The sequence below is a fragment of the Mandrillus leucophaeus genome, unplaced genomic scaffold, assembly GCF_000951045.1.
Source record: "Mandrillus leucophaeus isolate KB7577 unplaced genomic scaffold, Mleu.le_1.0 Scaffold136, whole genome shotgun sequence".
NCBI lineage: Eukaryota > Metazoa > Chordata > Mammalia > Primates > Cercopithecidae > Mandrillus > Mandrillus leucophaeus.
Genome location: NW_012101321.1, coordinates 1363705 through 1386743, shown reverse-complemented (window position 1 = coordinate 1386743; position 23039 = coordinate 1363705). Strand labels below are relative to the sequence as shown.

Sequence of the window (23039 nt, the reverse complement as noted above, 5' to 3'; positions counted from 1 at the left end):
CAAAACCATCCTCTGCATATTACCTTCAAAGAAGGAATCACATTGCCCTCTATTTGTTTATAAGACACATCTCCCCTACTAATTTTTGAACTCCTTAAAGGCAAGGCTCATCTTTATGACCCAGCTCATAGCACAGTATCTGATATTAGTAGGCATGCTAAAATGTTTGTGAAGTGATGAATACGTGTATGAATATGTTTAGACTTAGAAACAGCATCACAGAGATGGGTCTTTAGAAAACATTTAATACATCCCACTTCACCCAAAATTCCCTAAAGAAGTATTTCCAAACAGTTGTGTTATTATTAAAATAAGAAAATAATTTTCCATGTTCAATATAAAATAAACATTTTTCTAATGAAAATAGGATTAAATAAAAATCTTACCGGCAAAGTTCCAGGTAGAGATGCATCAAAAAAAGAAACCAAAGAATTTGGAGGTGCTGAAAAGCGAACTTGAGATCCAGAGAAGAGTTTAGAGTTGGAGGAAATCTGGGCATGAATTTCCAAACCTACCACAGCAGCCCATTTGTGTTCACTAAGAAGAAAGAGATAATGGTTAAGATGTAATTATGTTTGTCACCATGAATGAATTTCTGTAAGTCTAAACCACAAATGTTAATTTCCTATATGTGTTTTAAACTTATTACAGTGTTATATCCTTACATTAAAAATGTCATATTTTATCAGTGACTAAATAAAAAACAATTTAGAATAAGCGCCTACACTGAGATTGGCAAACTAAAATTCATTTACAACATGGCATCAGGAGGCTGATGATATAAACACGAAGGCAATAAAGGAACAATTTGGTGTCTTAAAACAATGTAGAAATGGGTATCAGGTGACAACTGCTTGGCTAACTTCAGTGAAAAGCGGCATTTAACAAATTAACTGTACCTTATCAATTAATCACTCAGTAAATGAAGAAAGCTGATCTTTCCCACATTATTTAGAATTAACATAAATGGCAAGATTCTACTACTAGAGAAATAATGATAAGTAGTTCCACATTTCTTATTTAAAAAGGAAATTCGCAACCATGTTTTGAATTCCTTTCACAAAAATGGTTTGCAAGTATAATAACCAGAGAGACACAGATATAATAAATCACCACTAAATGATACTCTTGAAAAAATTTTGCTAAACCCCATCATATTAAACCATCTGATGTGGCATATTTTTGGTCCCCCATATCACTTGCAATTCCTGAGACCTAATTTCAGGTTACTTTGTTCATGCTTATTTGCTATGAAATCTAAGAAGCTATTAAATGCTATAATAATCTCTCTTATCCGGCCAGTCCTACTCTGTTGAGTCTGTACAAAGGCCTCTCCAGGTCCTTATAAATGTGCTTATTCCCTGTGAAATCCATGTATGTTCCTATCCTGCTCTTCTCCCAAGCAATTTTGTGTGTATGTGTGTGTGTGTGTGTATATATATATATACACACACACAGATTTTACATCATTTTGTTTTGTTTCAATCATTTCAGCACATAAAGGTCTACATCTGAAGTACTGTAAGAATAAGTCCTTATTTTTAAAGTTTGGAAACACAGCCCACAAGGGAGGTGAATTAAAGAAAGAACTCGTTAGAAATTCTGCATGCAGTAAAGCATCATTCAGAGTATTTTTGCAGTTCCATTACATGAGAGAAAAAATGTTCTTTCCATTCACAGGGAAACAATCTAATTCACGAAAAGAATACAAAACTGAATACTTCTTTCAGGACAATTTCCCTCTGTTCCTCCAACTGAAAGTAAAAATAATGCCAACCAGTCTCAAAGAATAAACAAAATATTAGAAACTTGCCATATGTTTCTGTATTTAAAGAGAAACTATTTAATTCTTACATAATGAAGCATAAACAGCTGTTCAGGGGATATCTGGCCAAATAAGTAAAACTCTCTATATAATCCGAGGGAGTACCTCTTCTTTTGGCTGCGTCCTCCTAGGTCTAGACACACATATTCAACATAAAACGCCTGCACAGCTAGCTAGTGTTTTCTGACTAATGACAATAACCCACCACTACCCAGAGCTTGTAGGTAAAGGCTCCCTTTCTCCCTTTAGAACACTGCCGGCCCATATTAGCGCTAAATAAAATCAGCTACATATGATCCCGCTTCTCGTGTCACCGTCCCCACTGCTAGTGCTATTAGTAAGATGACCGAATCCACTCTTCTGTCTGTGCAGCCTTCAAGAAAATACTTGCTATTTTACACTCGCGAATTCCCCAACTACGTCTATTTGAAAATAGTGGTTTATATATGGGGGCGGAGCTGATAGAGGGCCTGTTTTGTGCTTTTATTTAGGTTTCGGGGCTCCAGGTTATAACTCAACGCCCTCCCGTCAGTCAAAACGTCTAGAAGCTGGGCTGTAATTGCCATCCTTTCCCCAGTCCTGCAGTTCCACCTTACAGTTAGGTGGGCAGAAATGGTATGAAACAGAATACCCTTTCCTCGGCTTCTGGGTCGTGTAGAGGGGCTGCTGAGCCACTGAGCTCCGTCCCCTAATCCGGTTGGATGTGGACCCAGTCGGAGCCTCTCTTCGGTGGCAAGAACCGCCGTCAACCCGGGCGAAAGTCCAATGTCTTCCACGGCCGACCCAGCGCTGCATGGGCGCCGCCATTGTAACGCCAGGGTCTTGGTCAGGTGACTCAGTCACACTGTGCCGCGAGGCTCCCTGGGAAGCGTAGTTCTGAAACTGTATTAAAAACGCTATAGGCTCGGACCGGAAGACTACTACTCCCGGCGAGCGTGGTGATTCGAAACCTGCCGGAACCCGGCAGAGAGGGGAGGGAAAGAGAAATAGAGGAGAGGGTGGGAGGGTTTCAGGGTGGGGAGGTGTGACTCCTCCTAGCGGGGAGTTGGAGAGGCTTGTGGCTCTGAGCGTGTATGTATGAGTTTGAGTGTGAGTACTTGGTGCTTGGTGCTAAGAAGCGTTGCCGGAATTTTATAACCCAGTTAACCTTGCAAGGGGAAGTAAATGACCTTGACATCTCAGCAAAGACTTCCTGAGCCCCCAAACCTACTCCGTTATATTCTATGTCTACTCTTCTACTTCGCTCAGCGATTTGTACGTTAATGCAACAAATACTTATTTGCATGCCTACCGTAATGCCAGGCTCAGTTCTGAGGCACTGTAGTTACTGCGGAGATCAAGACAGTTAAGGCCCCCATGTTAATGGAGCTTACATTCTAAAGAAGGGAGACATACAGAAGTTAACAAAAATAAGATACTTCCATATAGGTAGTAAGTGCTATGTTTAAGCAGAGGTATTTAGAGAGAAACAGCCCTAGATTGAATGTTCGTGTACATTTTAACCTCCTTTTTATCATTGACCAGTGTCAGAAACACCCTCATTGTATGCTAGGAGCAGATACCATCGTCCCAGCGGACTTCCTTCATTTTCCTGCGTCAAAACTAATACCCCTTGTTAAAACTGCCACCGATTTTTTTGTATTTGAACACAGTCTAGAGTAGTCATTTAGGCACTCTCTATTTCATTATCCTGCTTTGATTGTCCTCATAGTGCTTTTGACTACCTGATATTTATCTTCTATTTCCACAAATTCCTTGTCTGTCTTACTCACTACAGTACAAAGTAGGTTCCTCAAAAATATTTGTTGAATAAAGTAGGGCAGTGTGGAGAATGCATTTGACAAAGGATGGAGTGGATGCCCTTTGGAGCAGTAATTGTTTAGGGGAGAGATGATGAATTAGGATGGTGGCAGAGGCAAAGAGAAATGGATCTATTTGAGATAGATATGGGAAGTAAAATTGAAGGACTCTGATGGATTGGATATGATGGTGGAAGGCTAGGAGGAACAAGTAACTCCTGGATTTCTGGCTTGCATGACTGGCTGATGAGGTTATCCACCGAGATAAGGAAACCAGAAAAGGAACAGGTTTGCAAAGAAAACATATGAGTTTGGTTGCCTTGGAGACATTCAAGAGGAGGAATCAAGTAGACACCAGTGATGCCTAATTCTGAGTATAGAGCAGGGCAAGGGGAAAAGCTGCGTATTTTGTATACTTCACATTGATAGGTTTTCAGTTATTGATCAATAATCCATTGATTAAATGGCTGTAATCTTTGATCTTTTCCTTTAATACTCTTAAATTGCATATCCATATGGAAGAAGGAAAGTTTAGTTACTCTTGTTAAAATTGTCCTCATTTATTTTTTCTATCTTTTCTACTTTTTCACCCACTATCACTAATCTAAATTGCTACACCAGAAGTATCGGTCATTTGACCAAGGATGAAAATGACAAAAATGACAGGGACTGGAAGGGAGTGGTGGAGACTTGTTCCAAAATTTCTCTCTAATTGTTGCACTTTAAGGTTCAGATGATTCTCTAGATCCTTTACTAGAGTCTTCCCTCTGAGTTTCCATCTTTTCCATCTTTACTGTAGGTAAGCTAGTTTTCCCTTTCTTATTTAGCTCCTCAGGTTTTTCTGGCCCAGACTGTGGTCAGGGGAGTTGCCTCTGAGCACAAAATGGCTTCAGTTTCGTTAGAACAACAGAGGAGAATGGAACCTTGTATCTCTAGCTAAAAAGAGAGGGAGACACTTGCTACCTCATCGCTGGTAATCAGCATCTTAGAAGGCAATTCACTCCATCACATGGAAGACTGGGAATGTTTTGAAAACCACCATAAGGGAGAGCAACACATTTAATGAAAATCCTAATCTTATGGGTAAAACGCGCTATAAGGGAAGCTCATCTTTGTTTATGAAGCAGTATTATGCAGTAATAGGCTATCGCCGCAAAGGCCCCACCCCACCACTAGAGGGAGATAAAAATCCTATGCATGTAAGGGTATTTGCTTCCTTTCACAAATGGAAACCGGACAGTTTCCTGCATCTTATCTCTAATCATTGCCCTTTCAAAAATCCCATAGAACTAATCGTGGAAATAGAGACTTGTCAATAACCATCTCTTTGGCTCTCCTCTCCCTCAAGATTATTTGTCGTTTCCCGAAATACCTGTAGTTTTCCTTGTGAAAACAGAAGCACTGTTTTCTGAGAGCTCCCCCTGCCTTGCTCCTTAGCTGGTCATACTCCCACCAAACCGCCTTCTGTGGGACCATTTCTAGCCTTCCTGCTGTATGCCAAATCTGATATCTGTCAGAACTATTACTGACGGACAGCTCTCTAGCTGCGAGAGCTATTTTGGTTGCACCAACAAGGTGGCTGTCATCTGGGAGACACAGAGATTTTCATTTTCAAGGAACTCAGAAGGTAGCTGGGCAGAGTTTCTAGCAAAAACAACATTTTTCTTAGGGAGAGCCTCTCGGCTCTTATTTTATCCATAAAATTGATACACAGTACAAATAGATTTATAACAGGTTTTTAAAAAGCTATGTAAAGCAGAGCAGAATTTCGAGTTGTTACTTACAAATGGCAATAGTTAGATGTGTCTAAAATAACATGCTTGGTTTTGTTTAGTGCTCTTCAGTGGGTCTTTGAATGTCAGAGTTGGAATGAACTGGCTCACCCCTGTATTTGACTCAAAACTATGAATAAAAACACGTTGATTTCTGAACACAGATTATTTTTTATCTCAAATCTAAGTTGTGCTTAATTGTAATCATTCCCTTTCACTAGTTCACGATGGGGGAAATAATATGAAAACCCAACATCCTAGGATGGATAGTTTCTTCTGTAAGGTAGGTACAATGTGAGGGGATAATACAGGTGGTTCTAAGTTTCCATTTTTTTAAAAGAAATGAATAGTTTTGATAGAAACATTAAAATTGCAAGTGAAATGAAAAAGAGACAGTTTCCACTATCCTGGCAATGTATCTCGAAATCTATTTGTATACAGCTTTCCAGTTAAAATTGCATTAACTAATGTAGTCTTTGATTAACTATTTTTGTCCTGTGGAAACAAAGGCAATGCTTTAAAAGCATTTAGCAGGCTAATAAACAAAATGCCCCTTGTAGTCTAACAGAGCTGGAAGCAGATGGTTATCTTAGTATTTCTTAGCACAGTTGTGAGCTTGATCCCTGTCTTGGCTGTGAATTTCTGTGTGTTCTGTGGCTATGGAACTCAGCCTGCTGTCTTGAAACTTTATGCCACATGGGTAGAGACGGAAGATGGCTAGGTCAGTATATATTATCTTAAAAAAAGAGAAAGAAACCACAGCGGTAACAACAACAAAACCCACGTAAGATGATGTACATATAACAGAAATTAATAGCATCATTTATGTTGCAACTAGAAGAGCTCCTGTTTTTGAGAAAGCATTCTGAAAACACGAAGTTCCTTCATAGAAAAAAATACATTTTAAAATCCAGTTAGGTGTCATTTGGGGAAAAGAGAAAGACTGGGAATACACGTGTGCCAAGCAAATGGGAAAACAGGATTCATTTCCTTTTATTTTACCATTAAAGTCTTGATTCTGATAAAATACTGATGCAGAGGGAACAATTGCTTTCTCTAAAAGATTGTTTTGCAGCAAAGAAATCTATAACTCCTTTTTCCTTTCCAGTGCAAGGAAATAGAACACCCTGTTCAATGTTCCTGTAGAGATGAAGGGCCATATGGGGAAGATGAGGCCAGCACATTGTTGCTATTATGCCTGGACTATAAACTAGAAGCTCTCTATGGTCTCCCTTCTTCTATCTAATCTCAGGGGATGGTTTGGATGGTTTGCACTTTCCCAGGTGTTTTCTAGAAATTTTTAGAAATCTGTCTACTCCCTCAGAGCCAACAAGAATGATGTATGAAAAAGAAGCTTCACTTCCATACTTCCTTTGCTTCATGATGTACTTGAAAGAAGATACTCCCAAGTTGTAAGTAATGGGTGGTAGAACACGTTAAACTCCATGTTTCTATAAACTATGTCTTTGCATGTGGTCCTATCCCTCTATGTACTAAGAAGTTCTCTCTTTTGTGTTTTGGAATTGGATATTTGGCCTTCAAAGTTAGAGAGCTTGTACACACACTACACACAGACACACGCACACACACACACACATCACCACACGCACACTTCTAAGCAGTATCTTAATTCAGGAGCTCCAATAATAGGAACTTTTAGGTTTCAGAACAGATGATGTTTTTGTATGTCAGATGGTTCTCCTTATTTTAAGCCTAAAGATGTTGAAAAGTATGGCGTTAAAGAACTCCACCACCAAGACACGTGGACTTTGATGAGACCTTTCAGTGAATGAACTCCTACTTGCTAATTGAAGGGAAGATGTGTCAGAGTCCATCAGCGTGGTACAGAAGAGAACTGAAGAGCTTATCTTACACATCCTGCCAGGTAATTGGTGTCATCACCTGTGCATATCTGAACTGGTATTTCTGTATCTAGGCCACCCTTGAACCAAGAATGGATGGATTGCACAAAGCAATAAAGGCTGAACTCATGTTGGTGGCAGATCCTTCAGGGCTCACCACAGTTTAATGTATAGCCGTTGAGAAGAAATTTAGTGCTCCATGAAGAAGTGCCAGATTGAATTAAAATCAAGCAACAATCAGATGAAACAACCACTGAGATAAATGGAGAGAGAGAGAGAGAGAGAGAGAGAGAGAGAATTCCCAAGGATTCATGAATACTAATTAGGGGAAGACCAGCACACACATTATTCATGTCTCTTTGGAGTCTGAGTCTAGTTTCTAATTTAACAATACGATTTTGATGACTTGGCCTAGTAGTGATTTCAGCTGGTGTGAATTCCACACTTACATCAGCTTGGCTACTAAAAGGCATTTTCATCTGCTCACGTATAGTAAGAATGAAGACAAATGGTGTTAAGAATGGGACTGAGTATCGTGTTTTTCAAAAGACAAAAGAAAGTAAGAATATGTAAAATGCCTCTCTAGCAAAGAGGAGGTTTTCTAGCCCAATATTCTGTTTGTGTTCATTCCCTATAGCTGTTATCTTTCTTTCGCCTGCTGTAGCATGCTGGTATGATGTCTTTGGGAAACATTTTGTAGTACTTAAGAGAATGATGAATTTTAACATTTTACATGAATTTATTAAATAAATGCATTATCTTCTACTTATTGCATTGAAATACACAATCTCATGAAATGTTCTCATCGTTTATGAGGGCAGTTTGACATTTCACAATCTCTTAGAATTTAGTGTCTTCAGCAAATGTCAAAATGAAAAATCTTGAGTTTAGGAAAGAAAACATTTGCCTTGCTTAGTTCTTTAGGCCAGTGGTCCCCAACCTTTTTGGCACCAGGGACCAGTTTCATGGAAGAAAATTTTTCTAAGGACTCGGGGGGGCGGTGGAGTAATGATTTTGGGATGATTAAAGTGCATTACATTTATTGTCCACTTTATTTCTATTATTATTATTACATTGTAATATGTAATGAAATAATTCTACAACTCACCATAATGTAGAATCAGTGGAAGCCCTGAGCTTGTTTTTCTATAGCTAGACAATCCTATCTGGGGGTAATGGGAGATGGTGATAGATCATTAGGCATTAGATTCTCATAAGGAGCATGCAACCTAGATCCCCTGCGCGTGCAGTTCACAGTAGGATTTGTGCTCCTATGAGAATGTAATGCCGCTGCTGGTCTGACAGGAGGCACAGCTCAGGTGGAAATGCGAGTGATGGGGAGTGGCTGTAAATACAGATGAAGCTTCTCTTACTTGCCTGCCGCTCACCTCCTGCTCTATGACCCAGTTCCTAACAGGCCATGGACAAGTATTGGTCGATAGTCCAGGGGTTGGGGACCCCTACCCTAGACCAGCCATCATTTTGGGTACCTGAGGCCCTTTTCTTCAAATCTATGACTAAAGGAAATTAGCTGCTGTGTAACCATTCCTCTTATAGCAATTCTGGTTACTTCTCCAAGGAAGATCAAGAATATTTTGCAACTGGCCTACGTTGTTTATTAACTCTTTCTAGAAACTTCTACTAGGCTTATTCTTATGCCCTTGTGTTCTCTTTAGCCAACAGAGATATAAGGTATCACTTATTTCAAAGTGATAATATCCTTTTGCATTGGTTTTATTGTGCAGTGGATCAGATGAACTGTGGTTCTCACTGTGTAAGTTAATAGAAGTTGTCCATGAACTCGAAAGATAAAATTGAGTATGTGTTTTGGGTTGGAATTCTATGCCGCCATTTAATCAAATGTTGTGTTTACTCTTTCTTCTTTCAAAAAATGCTGTAACTCATTTTCAATTGTCAAGACATGGCAAGCACAGAAATGGTAATTTTCACTCTGTCTGAAATATAATGTGGCCAGACAGGCCAAATTACAGAAAATCAATTAGTTCCTGTTACAAGAGTCATGTATCTGAGGTCTTATTCTGTCTCTGGTTACTGTAGCTAATGTCCACTTCTCTCCAAAGGAATTCTTAGGAGAAAATCAACTGAAGACTTTTTTACTAGAGCAAAAACCTATAGGACCTAGACATTTAATCTTTGTCAATTAAGATAGAGACAGAAATAAATTTCTTCCTCGAATCACTTCCTCCCTTCCTATACTTTTAAACCACATACTCTTGAAAGAGAAGTTATCATTTAGTTTCTGAGGCCTAAACTTTTCAAATACTACTTCTATATTATGCTATCTATGCCTTTTTGTACAAGGTAAAGACCATAATGCTTCTCAAGCATGTGGTTTCACATAAATCTGATCTATGTCATGAACTCTTTTCTTGATCTAAATCAACTAACAAATTCAGTTGAACGAATATATCTAGGCCCAAAGTTTTTATTATTCATGATGTTCCTGTTTCATAGATTTACAGTTGCACATGCCTTCTGGGAAGAAAACACTGCCCCCAGATTTCCTCACTTTTCTCTTTTATATGCTTTTAAAGGAGGGCTTTTGTTTCAAAGATTCATTTTGGTGTCAGATAACTTCTTGAGTTACACCTAGGGAAACCCAAGACATCTAAAAATAGGAGCAACTTTTTTTTTGTAAAGATAAACAACATTAATTACTGATTTCAGAATATTACTGATTCCATTTTCCTCATCATAGAACAAGGCAGCCATAATCAAGAAAATCTTCAATTAACATTAAAGGTTGCACTCGTACTAAACCCACACTTAAAGCACAGATGTAGAAGGATTGTTTTAAAGTGTTGTTAAGAAACATAAAACTTGTGGTAAGCCAAGTTATAACTCTTGTGTTATCCAGGGCTATAATTAATTTTAAAAAAATCAAAACACTTTTAAAAATAGTCTTGTGCATTGAATTCCAGCATGCTGCTGCTTTTATGTAGAGGGATTTCTGTAAAATGCAAGTTTATTTGTAGATTGCAAGTGACTCAACGATGTTACAATATAAAAGAAAATGATACTCTAGAGTCTTTGTTTGGGGATATTAGGGGCTGTCTTGGAATACTCAGTTCACTCAGAGGATTGCTTTTAATCTGAAGCAAAAGAAATTTCATAAACTGAAATTGTTGGCCAGATGGAATTTCCTGATTAATTTTTTAGTGTTTGGTATTAAACATAATAATGAAAAGGGGAATTCTGAGAGTAAACCCAATTAACATTTCATAAAATTTATTGCTCTAAATATGGCTTACCCTTTATTTCATATCTTCCTGGATAACCTGCCTGTACCTTGAAAAACTTAACTGGTCAACTTCTCTCCCTCCTTCCCTTGCATTGCTTCCATTTCTTTGTCATTTGACTTTCTTTTCTTTTTTGTACTCTATTCATTGAGTCCTTGCAAGGCTACAGGCACCCTTCCAGTGCCTACGTTGTCCTATTCTTTATGGACCTTGGTGGAAAGAATATTTGTAACAGTTTGTAATATTAAGTGCTGGTGCTAGAATGCTGTCCCTCTTGTTGTACAAGAGACTCTTAATACCATCTGTAATCATAGACTGGCTTGCACTTGATAAAACTAGTCTTTGTGATGTTGAGAGCAAAGGTGGACATTCTCCCTATATTTTCTTTTCCTATTTATTACTTTTCTATGGTAGGTGGATATTCCCATTCACTCTCTCTCTCTCTCTCTATATATATATACACACACACACACACACACACATATATATACAGACATATATATACACACATATATATATATATTTTCATTGGATATGTGGGGATTGGAGAAACGACTTTTTGAAAATAAAATTTATCCTACCAGATTGAGATTTTTGGAGGGCAAGAACCATATTGTCCATGATTCCGTGTCCTTTCAGTTCTCAGGGCTATACCAGCTGTGCTGGCCATCATCTACCCACCGCTCCTGGGAACTATTTTCCTGTCCCCACTGAAACCCATCCACATGGCTATGTTAAGGACTGCCAAACTGAGCTAGTACTCTATGCCGGGGCTGGCTACATTATTTGTGACATTCAATGTAAAATTAAAATGCAAGATAATGTGTTCAAAAATTATTAAGAATTTCTAGATGGCAGAAGCATTATGCCAAACATAAGACCTTTCTAAGTCAGGTCGCTGTGCAGCCACACAGGTTTCATGCCCAGCTGTGCTGACCTTCCCACCTCCCACACCAGCCATGGTTTATCGAGTCCTAGGGGAAGAGAATATCTAACGCAGGTAAAACCAGAGACCTTTCTGGTTGGTTTGTTTGTACCAGAACTAAGAAAAAAAAAGTCCCAGTTGGATAAAACTGGGGACCTATCAGCTGGCTTGCTTTCAGCCTTGTGATGAATGCCATTGATGGGCTGAACACACATCATTTCATTGTATCTCAGACATGTGCTGGCAATGGTCCAAATATCATCTAAGGTACTAATAGTTTCCTAGTCTTTCTGTTGACCTGCAACTTACCGTCCACTAGCTTTGAGGCCCTAGAAGCTGGAACAGATAACCTCTTGAGCATTTTCCATTTTTGTAGTTCTCTGAGCCTATGACCAGATTCTGCAAAATGAACCTAATCTGTAGCCATACATGTGTAAAAATGCAAAAGAGTTCTTGATTTCTCATTTTTCTTGGGTAAGGTTCATGGAGCAGTCAATTGCTTAGATCTTGATAGTGTAGTGGCCACTAAGATAAAAACAAAATGAAGCAACAAAACAAAAATAACCTATCCTTTTCAAGCTAACCATCAGTCAAGGCAATTTGTTAGCATTCCAACTGTAAGATGATTCTGAGTGCTTCCTTAGGGGAAAACCGCTTAAGGTCTAAGTAAAGGGAATCTCATACCCCAGGGAACCTCCATCTTCACAGTTTCAGTCTCTTTCTCCTTTTCCCAATAGTACAACTCCCAATAATTTTCTCAAAGAGGATTTACAAAACTCTGGTAAATGAGTAAAGATAGGCTCCTGGCAGACCTCTTGACTGGCATTCTTCAGGGAGCTAGCTTTACAGGGCAACTTTGGGGGCAGGACACAGTCAGTGTTCATAGACTAGCACCTGCGCTTTGGTATTTTCTGAATTCTTTCTATTACCCTATTAGACTCTTCAAGGAAAGAAAGAAGGATCAAAGTAAATCGAAGGTCTTAGATGAAATTCAAATTTAACAAGTGATTACTTCCCAAGTTATACACAGAAACTTGGGAGGAAATTAGCTGGATATTGTGTTATGTCAAGTATTTTATAACAAAGATGCGTACAGATGGAAATCTATTCTAGCCAGGTGTGGTGGCTCACGCCTGTAATCCCAACGCTTTGGGAGCCTGAAGCTGGTGGATCACTTGAGCTCAGGAGTTTGAGACTAGCCTGGGCAACATTAGCAAAACCCCATCTCTACAAAAAAACTAAAAAATTAGCTGGGTGTGGCGGCCTGTGGTCTCAGCTACTCCGGAGGCTGAGGTGGGAGAGTCAGTTGAGCCCATGAGACAGAGGTTGTGGTGAGTTGAGAATGTGCCACTGCACTCCAGCATAAGCCACAGAGCAAGACCTTGTCTCAAAAAGCAAAATGAAACAAAAAGAAATGTATTCCAATGAGAAATGAATAATTTCTCAAAATATACCTAAAATTTAGGGTCGTAGATGCAGAGCACTTGTTGCAGAATAATATTTAGGCAAATCATTGTCCCTGGGAAGATTTTGTTTTTAAAAATATCACCTCTCTGTCAATTTATAGATGAAGATGCTGGATCCCAGCATGGAGAAAATTCATATTTTCCCAGTGTGTATCTAGAGCTATCCAGACCTTTTTGTCTCTAATCCTGACTGGGTTAATATCCAGAGCTCTGCTTTTGTACACTGCCTGAGGTAAGAAATTGATATGTGTCATGATGATGACTTACTCTTACATTAATATATTTTTTGTCCTTTCAGTTGAATACACTTTAGCCTTTTATCTCCTAAGTAAAAACAGGATAAAGCCAAGGTAAGAGCTGTAAGACTGGAAGTGAGAGCAAGCCTGCAAAGACAGTCCCCAAGGGAAGGCTCTCCTACAAATGTCCAGAAGATTATGTCCATATGTCTTTCTGGAACTGTTGCCAAGATAGTCACAGGATCAAAATTACTTCTTTGTGGCCATTATGCCGTGTCACATCTTGCAGAGCCAAAGGAATAAATTCCAGATGTACAGAACACACGTCCCTTCAGCCTCTCTCTCAGGTGGGCTGTCGACTGCAGCATTAATGCACAAATCAAAAAAGGCAGCCAGAGCCTGAAGACTTTCTGCTAGCCTATTCCTTACTGTCCACCTTCCTAATGCACTGGAGTGAAAAACCTACAGGCAGGCCCTTGTCCTTCACACTGTGTGCTCCCATGCTGGCACTCCCAGGCTAGAAAAAAAAAAAAAAAAAAAAAAAAGGAGCAAGGGAGGGAAGAGAAAACAGAGGGGAGAGATTTTATCTAGTAAAAAGCCATATTTTCAGGAACCCTTTAGTAGAGGACCTACCACAAAAATTTGACTTCTACTCCTGTCCCTTCACTGGCCAGGAAAGCATACTCTAAATACCACTCCTCTTTCTTCTCAGTGTCCCTCTCTTTATCTTCCTCCCTGATGGTCTGTCCTCCACAGCTGAATGCTTCTGAGTGTTTTCACTCTTAGAAACAGTATGATTCCTGTCAAACCACAGCTTAAACTTTACAGAAAAGCTCTTGAGCTTTCATTCCTGTAACCAAGATCAGCGATCTGTCATGTACAGTGGCATTTCCAACTGACTGCTAGAAATCTCCACCTTGATGCCCTGCCAGCACCTTGAAATTGACATGTCCACAATCTCAGCATCTTCCCTCCTGAAAGAAATATTCCTTCCCTGGACTTTTTTTTTTTTTTTTTCTGTTAATAACAAATCACTCTCTCAGTCATTTCAGCCTCAAACTTTGAAATTATATCTGATTACTCAATGATATTATCACATGTTTTCAGTGATCACCAGGTTTCTAGAATGGTGGCTAAGTGGAAGTGATGCCACCATGAAAAAATAAGCAGATGTGTGGAAGAGGATATTAATTACAATTTTGAACATTGGATTTGAGATGTCAGTGAGACGTCTAAGTATGCAGGGCTAGTGGAAAATACCACTCTGAAAGTCAAGAAGTCTGGACTGAAAACGTAAGTTTGAGAGTCATCAGATCAGTGGTAGTGAAGACATGAGAGTGATGGAGTGATGGAGTTACCCATAACAGGGGCAGAGGGCGTAATATATTTTAAAAGTTTTTAGTAGATATATTTGTTTATTTATTTCTTGGGAGCAAACATGAGGTTTCTGGATCAGAGGCAGAGTTATAACCACGTGGGTTCCCCACATCCCATTCTCCTATTTTAGGGTAATGGGATGACCAGATGTCACTCTACATATGCAAAGAAATTTTTTTCATTATAGAAGAGAAATTCTAAAATTATGGATCTGGGAATCAGTCACAAAGTTTTCTTGCATGTTTTCCCCTAGACATCTTACAGTTTTAGGTTTTACATTTTGGTCTATAATATACATGAGTTAATTTTTGTATATGGTGTGAAGTATGGATCAATGTTCTTTAAAAAAAATAGATATTCAATTGTTCAGCATCATTTGAAGGAAAGACTATCATGTCTCTACTGAATTGCCTTTGCACCATTGTAAAAAAAAAATCAATTGTTTGTGTATATGTAGATCTATTTCTGGATTCTCCATTTTATTCCATTGATTTATATGTCTATCTTTCCACCAATGCAATACTGTGTTAACTATCATATCTTTATTATAAACCTTGGTACTGGTTAGTGTTCATTCTTTAACTGCGTTCTTCATTTTCAAATTCATTTTGGCTATCCCTTGCTTTTCCATGTATATTTAAGAATCAACTTGCTAATTTCTGCCAAAAAAAAAAAAAAAAAACCTTGCTGGGTTTTTGATTGAGATTACACTGAATCTATAGATTAATTTGGGGAGAACTGATATTTTAACAATTTGAGTTGTGTTTAATTTATTGAGCTTTTCATTTAGTTCTCTAATTTCTCTCAGCAATATTTTATAGTTTTGAGTGTATTTGTGTTACACAATTTTGTCAGAATCTATCTCTAATTATATTATTTTTGGTGCTATTATAAATGACATTGCTTTAAATTTTCAATTTCTAATTGTTTATGAGTTCATAGAAATATAGTTGATTTTTTATATTGAAATGTGTAACCTTGCTGAAAACACTTATTCATTCTTTGAGTTTTTTGGTAGATTCCATCAGATTTTTTGCATGGACAATCATGTTGTCTTCAAGTAAAGTGAGTTTTACTTGTTGTTTTAAGGTCTAGATGCATTTTTGTCTTGGTTTATTGCACTGACTAGAACCTTCAGCACAAGGTTAAATAGAAACGGTGAGAATGTACATTCCTACTTTGTTCTTAATGTTAAGGGGGAAAGTATGCTTTTGTATACTTACCTCTATAGTTGCCAGTTCTGGCACTCCTTGCTCCCTTGTGTGTATATATACTTATATTTTCGTTTGTTATCAGTTGCTTTTTGCCTAAAGAAATTCCTTTAACATTTCTTATATGCAAGTCTGCTGCTGATGAATTATTGTAGCATTTATATGTGTACAAAAGTCTTTATTTTGCTTTCATTATTAAATACTTTTTGTTTTGGTTGTATGTAGAATTCTAGATTGACAGCTAGTTTATTTTTATTTCTTTTAAAGACATTGCTCCAATATCTTCTTACTTCCATTGTTTCAGACAAGAAATCAGTTGTAGTCCTTATCATTGTTTTTCTGTATATAATGTCTTTTCTCTCTGGCTGCTTATAGGATCTTCTCTTTATCACTGACTTTAAGCAATTTTGTTTGATGTGCCTTGTGCTTAAGATTTGTTTAGCTCTATATCTATGGATTTATAGGTTTCTCCAAATGTGGAAAATTTTCAGTGATTATTTTATCAAACATTTTTTCTGGCCTCCTCCTCCCTCATGCCCTTCAGGGACTCCAATTTCGTGTATATTAGGCTTCTTAAAGTTATCCCACAGCTTAATGAGGGTTTTTAAATTTTTAAAATTTCTGTATGTTTTTATTTCAATAGTTTCTATTGCTGTATCTTCAAGTTCAGTAATCTTTTTTTTTTCTGCAATGTTTCATCTGCTGTGAGTACCATACAGTGTATTTTTCATCTCAGATATACCTTTACAGTGAGGTCTATGAAGGAAGAAGCACATTCACCAGATGGACATTCAGGATCCAAATTAACTTTTCCAAAGTGGGTGTTTGGGACTTATTCTCTTTGTGCATTTGCTGAACCTCCCTTTTTTCAATATTAATTTTTATCCATGTTATGTATAGTTTAATAAGTTAGATAGTTTCTTAAGGTATATATGTTAGTTAGAATTAGTTTCATCTGTATTTAACAGAAACTCCAAATAACAGGGTCTTAAATCTATAAAGCTTACTCATTCATAATAAAAGCTGTTGCATGCTAGTCAGTCCTGGGCTTGTTTGGCAGTTCCTGAAGTTATTGGAATCATAGGCTCCTGCTACCTTTCTATTTCTCCATCCTTAGTCAGATAAGCTCCAGTCACTCATGTCTGCATTCCAGGCAGCGGGAAGATGAAAAGAGGGAAAGACAAAGGGGCATGTCTATCTGATAACTTCTGCTTACATCTCATTGGCCAGAATAAAGTCCCATTGCCACATCCAGCTGCAAGAGCACCTGAGAAGCATATCTGAGCCTACTGTTGTTATGAGTAAAATTGGGGTTTTATTACCAAGAACAAAGGGAAGAAGGCATCATTTCTAAGAAGGACTCCTGAGCCATCTTCCTTCTCACCCTAATTGTACTCCCTACAGGCAACAACTTTTAGCTCTTTTAACCGTTTTTCCTAGGATTTATTTCATATTCAGACAACAACAACATTGTGCTGCTAATTCATTATTTCCTTATTTTAAATAGGATGAAATGAGGATTTTGCCTCTCTTGTACCCTTATTCGCATACCACTTCCACTTCCCTTCACCCATTTTTCCAAAATAATTGTCATAATTTTATTCACTCAATGTTTATATTTTTATGATCATGTTAATATTATTCAAAGCTGAGTCATGTAGTATACTGTAATTACATATTCCTAAATTTTAAAAAAATTTCACTAAATTATTTTTATTTGCTTAGTTTTATATGTCTCTAGTTTATTCCTGAGCTTTTAATTTAAGCATACATTGCTTCTCAGTACAGTCAAATTTGTTTACCAATTTCATCTTCATTTGAGGGACATGCTTCTGGATCCCTTTGTTTGTTTTAGTTCTGACCTGGAATATCTGCTCTCTGGTCTTGATATATAACTGTCTTCCTGAGCAATCTCATCATCCTCACCCTGGGGATTCCCTTCACTCCTTGCATGTGTTGGGTCTCCTATTTCCTTGTTCCCATCTTATGTCTTCTTTTTTTGTTTGTTCTCTTGTTTTGGTAAGGTACATTCTCTAGTAGCTTCCAGAGAACAGACACATTGAAAGTAACTATTTTTGAAATACATATCTGAAAACTTCTTAATTCTAGCCTCATACTTGATTGATAGTTTGGATGGTTTTAGAATTCTAGATTGGAAATAATTTTCCCCAGAATTAAAAACAGATTTTTTTCTCCTAGATGTTTTAAGCCATTAGAGTTTTTCTTCATTAGTGTTCCTTTTGAAACGTGCTATGTCACTCTGCTTTCCAGTCCTTTTATGTCACCTGGTTTTTTTCTTCTTGGGATGTTTTTAAAATCTTCTTTTTATTCCTAGTGTTCTCAAATTTCATAACAGTGTCAATTTATGTGGATCTTGTTTTCATCTACTGAGCTGGACATTTCGTTGACCAGCTCAACCTGAAAATTTATAACTTTAAGGTCTGGAAAAAATTTTGAATTATTTCCCTGGTAATTCCTTCCTGTCTGTTCTTTTTCCAGAGTTCCTACTATTTGTATGTTGAGCCTCCTAGACTGATCTTTTATCTCAGTATCTTTGATACTGTGGCTTTATGCTTTGTTTTATGAATTTCTGCCATTTTAACATAATTTCAAGAAGTAACAGTAAATGCATATGTCCAGTCCTCTGCATTTAACTGGAATCCTCTGATCTCTTTCCAGATACTTTACTGCAAGTAAGGAAACTATTGTAGAAATCCATATGCCATGACTGAGATGAGCACCAGGTTTTTTTTTTTTTTTCTGGTCTGATTCTCCCACTTATCAAACTCTTCTTTAGGATATTTACACAAAGTAGAAACAAAGGCAAGTAAATGAAAGTAGAGCAGGACCAGGTGCAAGCCCCTTGGGCACATTATCCACCTTCGCTACTGCTAGGTTTACTCATTTCAGAAATGAAGGCCAATAATACCCACTTTTTATAGCTCAGGCTTGTTGTGATGAACAAATGAGGGCATGTAAATGAAGATTTTTGGAAAGATATGTAGTGGCATATAAATGTGAAAGATTATAATTCTCCAAAAGGAACATAGAACTTCCTGATGAATGCTCAATTAGAACATGCTGTTGCTCTTTTTGGCCAAGGGAAAAATTAAGGCAAGAATCCAGTAAGATAGTAGCAAGATCAGTGGAAAGGAAGATCACAGAGGAAGCTCTGGGTAGTGGATGGAGTGGAGGCTTTCAGACAGACAGACAAGATTCACACCCTGATTTCAGGACTTACTGGATCATCCATAAAGTATCCTTTTCTTCAAAATGAGCAAAATAATACCTACCTTGTAGTGTTGCTTTAAGGAACAGACTTGCAGAGACAAAAATAAATGTAAAGCCCTTGGTACAGATGGCAACCAATAAATAGTAGCAACTATCAGTGGTTAGGCTCACTGGCTCTGGAGTCAAGCTGTCTGGGTTCTGTCCCATTCTGCCATTTATGAGTCAAGTGATTTGAGGACAAATGACTCAACTTCCCTGTATCTCTTTCCTCATCTGTAAGATGGGACAGTAACATTAGCCACCTCATCTAGTGGTTGTGAATCTTAAATATGTTAGTTAATGGAAAGTATCTATAATAGAGCCCTGGCACATAAAAATCAGTGCTTAATAAAATTTAGCTATTGTGATTGTTGTTAGCTTATAAACATAGTAATTATTTCAACCATGCATTGAGTCATCATTCAGAGTCCAAATGAAGTTGCAATTTAATTTGTGTGCTGTCTTAGTCTGTTTGGGCTGCTACAACAAAATACCTTAGACTGAGCGATTTGTAAACAAAGATTTATTGCTTACAGTTCTGGAGGCTGGGAAGTCTAAGATCAAGGTACCAGCAGATTCAGTGTCTGGTGAGAACCCATTCCTCATGGATGATGCCTTCTATGTGTCCTCACATGGTAGAGGGGTTAAACAAGCTCCTTTCAGCCCCTTTTACAAGGGCACTAATCCCATTCATGAGGGTGGAACTCTCATGACCTAATTGCCTTCCAAAGGCCTAACCTGTTAATACCATCACCTTGGGGGTTAGGTTTCAACACGTGGATTTAGGGGGGATGCAATTATTCAGACAAGCATGTGCTACAGTAAATTTGCACATAATAAATAAATAGAAGTTACTTGTCCTAAGGTCAGGTGGATCATTATCTAAAAGGCCTCCAGTTCTGTGTTCCTGGTCCCATAGGTCCTTAAACCAGGGCTGGGGTGAGAACATTTGAATATGTTCTGATGTCAGGGCTCTGAGCCAAGTCCTGATACTGATTCTGAAAAGAAAAGGCCCTAAATCGAAAAACAACAAAGGGAAGAAAGATCAACTATCCCCAAATCAGCCTTCCAGATTTCATGGGCATCACCAAATAGCTTCAGACACGATGGCCTTTCCGTTTGATGCAAAAACTGAGATCTTATAGAACCTATTGAATCTTGCCTTCCTGACTTGAGATATCCATATACCAGCTGGCTATTCCACCCAGTGACTGGATGGACTATGGAGATCTCCTAAGCCAGGGGTCCCCAACCCCCAGGTGGCAGACTGGTACCAGTCTATGACCCATTAGGAATCAGACTTCACAGCAAGAGGCTAGTGACCATTACCGTCTGAGGTCCGCCTCCTGTCAGATCAGCTGTGGCATTAAGTTCTCATAGGAACATGAACCCTATTGTGAACTGCGCATGCAAGGGATCTAGGTTACGTGCTCCTTATGAGACTCTAATGGCTAATGATCTGAGGTGGAACAGTTTCCTCATGAAACCACCCCCTGACACACCTCCAGCCCAGTCCGTGGAAAATTTGTCTTCCACAAAATGGGTCCCTGGTGCCAAAAAAGTTGGGGACTGCTGCTCTAAGCTTCATCAGGCTGCAGAGCTACTCAGTGCCTCCGCACTGGGCTGCCAGCTCTACACCCTGGCATGGTTCCAAATTATCAGGATGGCAGCATTGCCCAAGCACTCAATGACTATTTTGTTGAATGAATAATCAGTGGAGGAGGAGGTAATATACTGAGTATGTATGCGTTCCTAGCATATCATGTATCTGCTATATCAAGGCAATATCTAGCTTATGGTTTTAAAGGTGATATGTAGTGTTTGCTCCCCTACCCTAAGCTCATGGCACTTGCACTGTAGTGGGTGTTGTGTTTGTGCCTGCTTTAAAAAACTGTGAACCCGTCAAAGGCAGGGGACTTATTTGTTATCTGGGTAATTTGAGGAATGGATGAATGAATGAATTTATCATTAGGCAAATATTTGTTGAGCTCCAAGCAATGATCTAGAGATATAACAGTGCTCAAGACAAATGAGGTCTGTGAGCTCATGGAGCTTACATTTTAGAGAGGGGGACAAGCTGTAAATGAATAAATGAACAAGGTAATTTCAGATAGTGAAAGCCAAGAAAACCCCTCATAAATTCTATCAGTGCAAACTTTTTGGCATTTTGTTATAAGGAAAACATAGTATGTAATTTGGCCCTGAGTGCCTTCTCTGTGCAACAGATCTCTACAGAGGAAAGAAGGATGGACTACAAGAATTTATCTAAATTACTAAACTGTAATGATCTAGTTCTCCAAAATGAGACAAGCAGCAGCACTGCTTAAGTGTTTTAACTTGGCCTGCAATTTGCTAATCAGAGGCTGGAGGTGACATGCCATAAAACTGTACAGGCTTTTAACTGATAGGTTTACAGAAGGTTCACAGCAAATCTGTGCCCTGTAATTGAAAGTTTAAAGGCACAAATCTCAGGTCATTTGAATAAAAAAGCTCAATACTCCTATCTTTTCTATCTTCTAAAAACGATAGAGAAACATATGTCAGAAATAAACTGATATAGGTCCATAACTCCCAGTGAAGAAAAAATTGAGAGCTATTGACAACCAAGTCCTTACTTAGGTAGCCACAGCACTTTTAACATGTAGGTGTGGAGAGGAAAAGTTCTTTCTTAAATACATAATAAACATATTTTGAAGATACCATTCTACCTTGTCTACATGATAAAAAGGGAAACAAACTTAATTAGCCTAGACCAAATTTCACCCTGAGGCACATAGATAACTCCCACTGTGATTGTTATGCAAAAGCCAATGTGATATTTGTGTCTCAGAATAATGTGTGTTTTTCCAAGGGCAGAAGTTGATCTTTAACATGTATGCATGTAATAATCTCCACCTGTGGCTTTCACAAAAACTTATGTTTTAGGGATTCCTGTGATGGTAGTGGTGGTGGGAGCTTCTGGTCCTCTGTGATTAGTTAGTAGTCTGTTGGTGGCCAGGAAATGGGACAAACAGCAACTGTGGCGATGAAACAGACACATGGTCAACGAGGGTCTACCCCACCAGTGCTTCTCTCCACTAGCATTGCTTGGTTTTCTTTCTAATACCTGTTCTGTAGATGCTTGAGCCAAGGAGGGGACAGAAGAAAAATAAGAAGGTCTTCTACTTTTCCTCCATAGCCATATTCCTCATGTTTAAAATTCAGCTTTAAAATCCCAGAATGAAAATCATTGACATTTGGGGGAAAGGGTGTACCTTTAAGTGTGTATTAAGTCAAATTCCATAAAATGATAAAAATAAATTACATATTTATTCTAGGCATCCATGAAAATAGTGTGACAATAAATTATTCCAAAGTGATTTCTCCTCAGAAAAGAGCTATTATACAATTTCTACCATTTTCCCTAATGTTTCACTTAGATTTATATTCATAATGTTATCAGAACACATTAATCCAAGCAAGACACTGCCCAAGAACTGCAGTTATTATTTCCTTACATACATACACATGCATGTATGAAGTTGAAGAACACGTGTGCCAATAAACAGACAAACAGACACACAAACACATGATTCTCCATCTCATAACAGTACAGTCGTTCGTGATATGCTAATTTCTACTAGGTGCCCAGTCAATTGGTTTCACAGCTTAGCTATTCATCGTCAGACAGAGTGTCTGTGTTTCCCCCATGCACTTCCAGTTCGCAGAATAGTGCCAGACTGGCATCTTGTCTTGTGACTTGATAACAGATTCCACTAATAGTGTATGCACTGGGACTAACATCCAGTCCCTCTCAGCTGGGAGAAATCTGGTAATTAGTGCCAGCCCGAAGGACTGCAAGGGCTGGGGGCCTTGCATGCCAGGTCATACGTAAGAGGCTGACTGTGAATTAACACCCTGTATATGCAAAAGGAATTGCAAAATGGGAGATTTGAAAAAAAAAAAGAAAGAAAGAAAGAAAAGAAATGAGAGAGGATATTGGGTAAAAAGTTTCCTGATATCTGCCTTCCTCCCTTTGTGAAATTGGGGATGAGAC

At 38.3% G+C, this 23039-nt stretch overlaps 1 protein-coding gene across 1 annotated transcript in view; it reads right to left on the bottom strand.

Annotated features, from left to right (window-relative positions):
- Positions 1-2666, bottom strand: part of GATB (glutamyl-tRNA(Gln) amidotransferase, subunit B) — an 84958-nt gene extending 82292 nt beyond the window's left edge. The window contains exons 1-2 of the mRNA XM_011973232.1: positions 2457-2666; positions 387-537 (exon numbers count right to left, since the gene is read on the bottom strand). Coding sequence (XP_011828622.1) covers positions 387-537; positions 2457-2632 — 327 coding nt within the window. The 5' untranslated portion in view covers positions 2633-2666. The remainder of the gene's footprint in view (positions 1-386; positions 538-2456) is intronic.
- Between the last annotated feature and the right edge of the window lie 20373 nt (positions 2667-23039).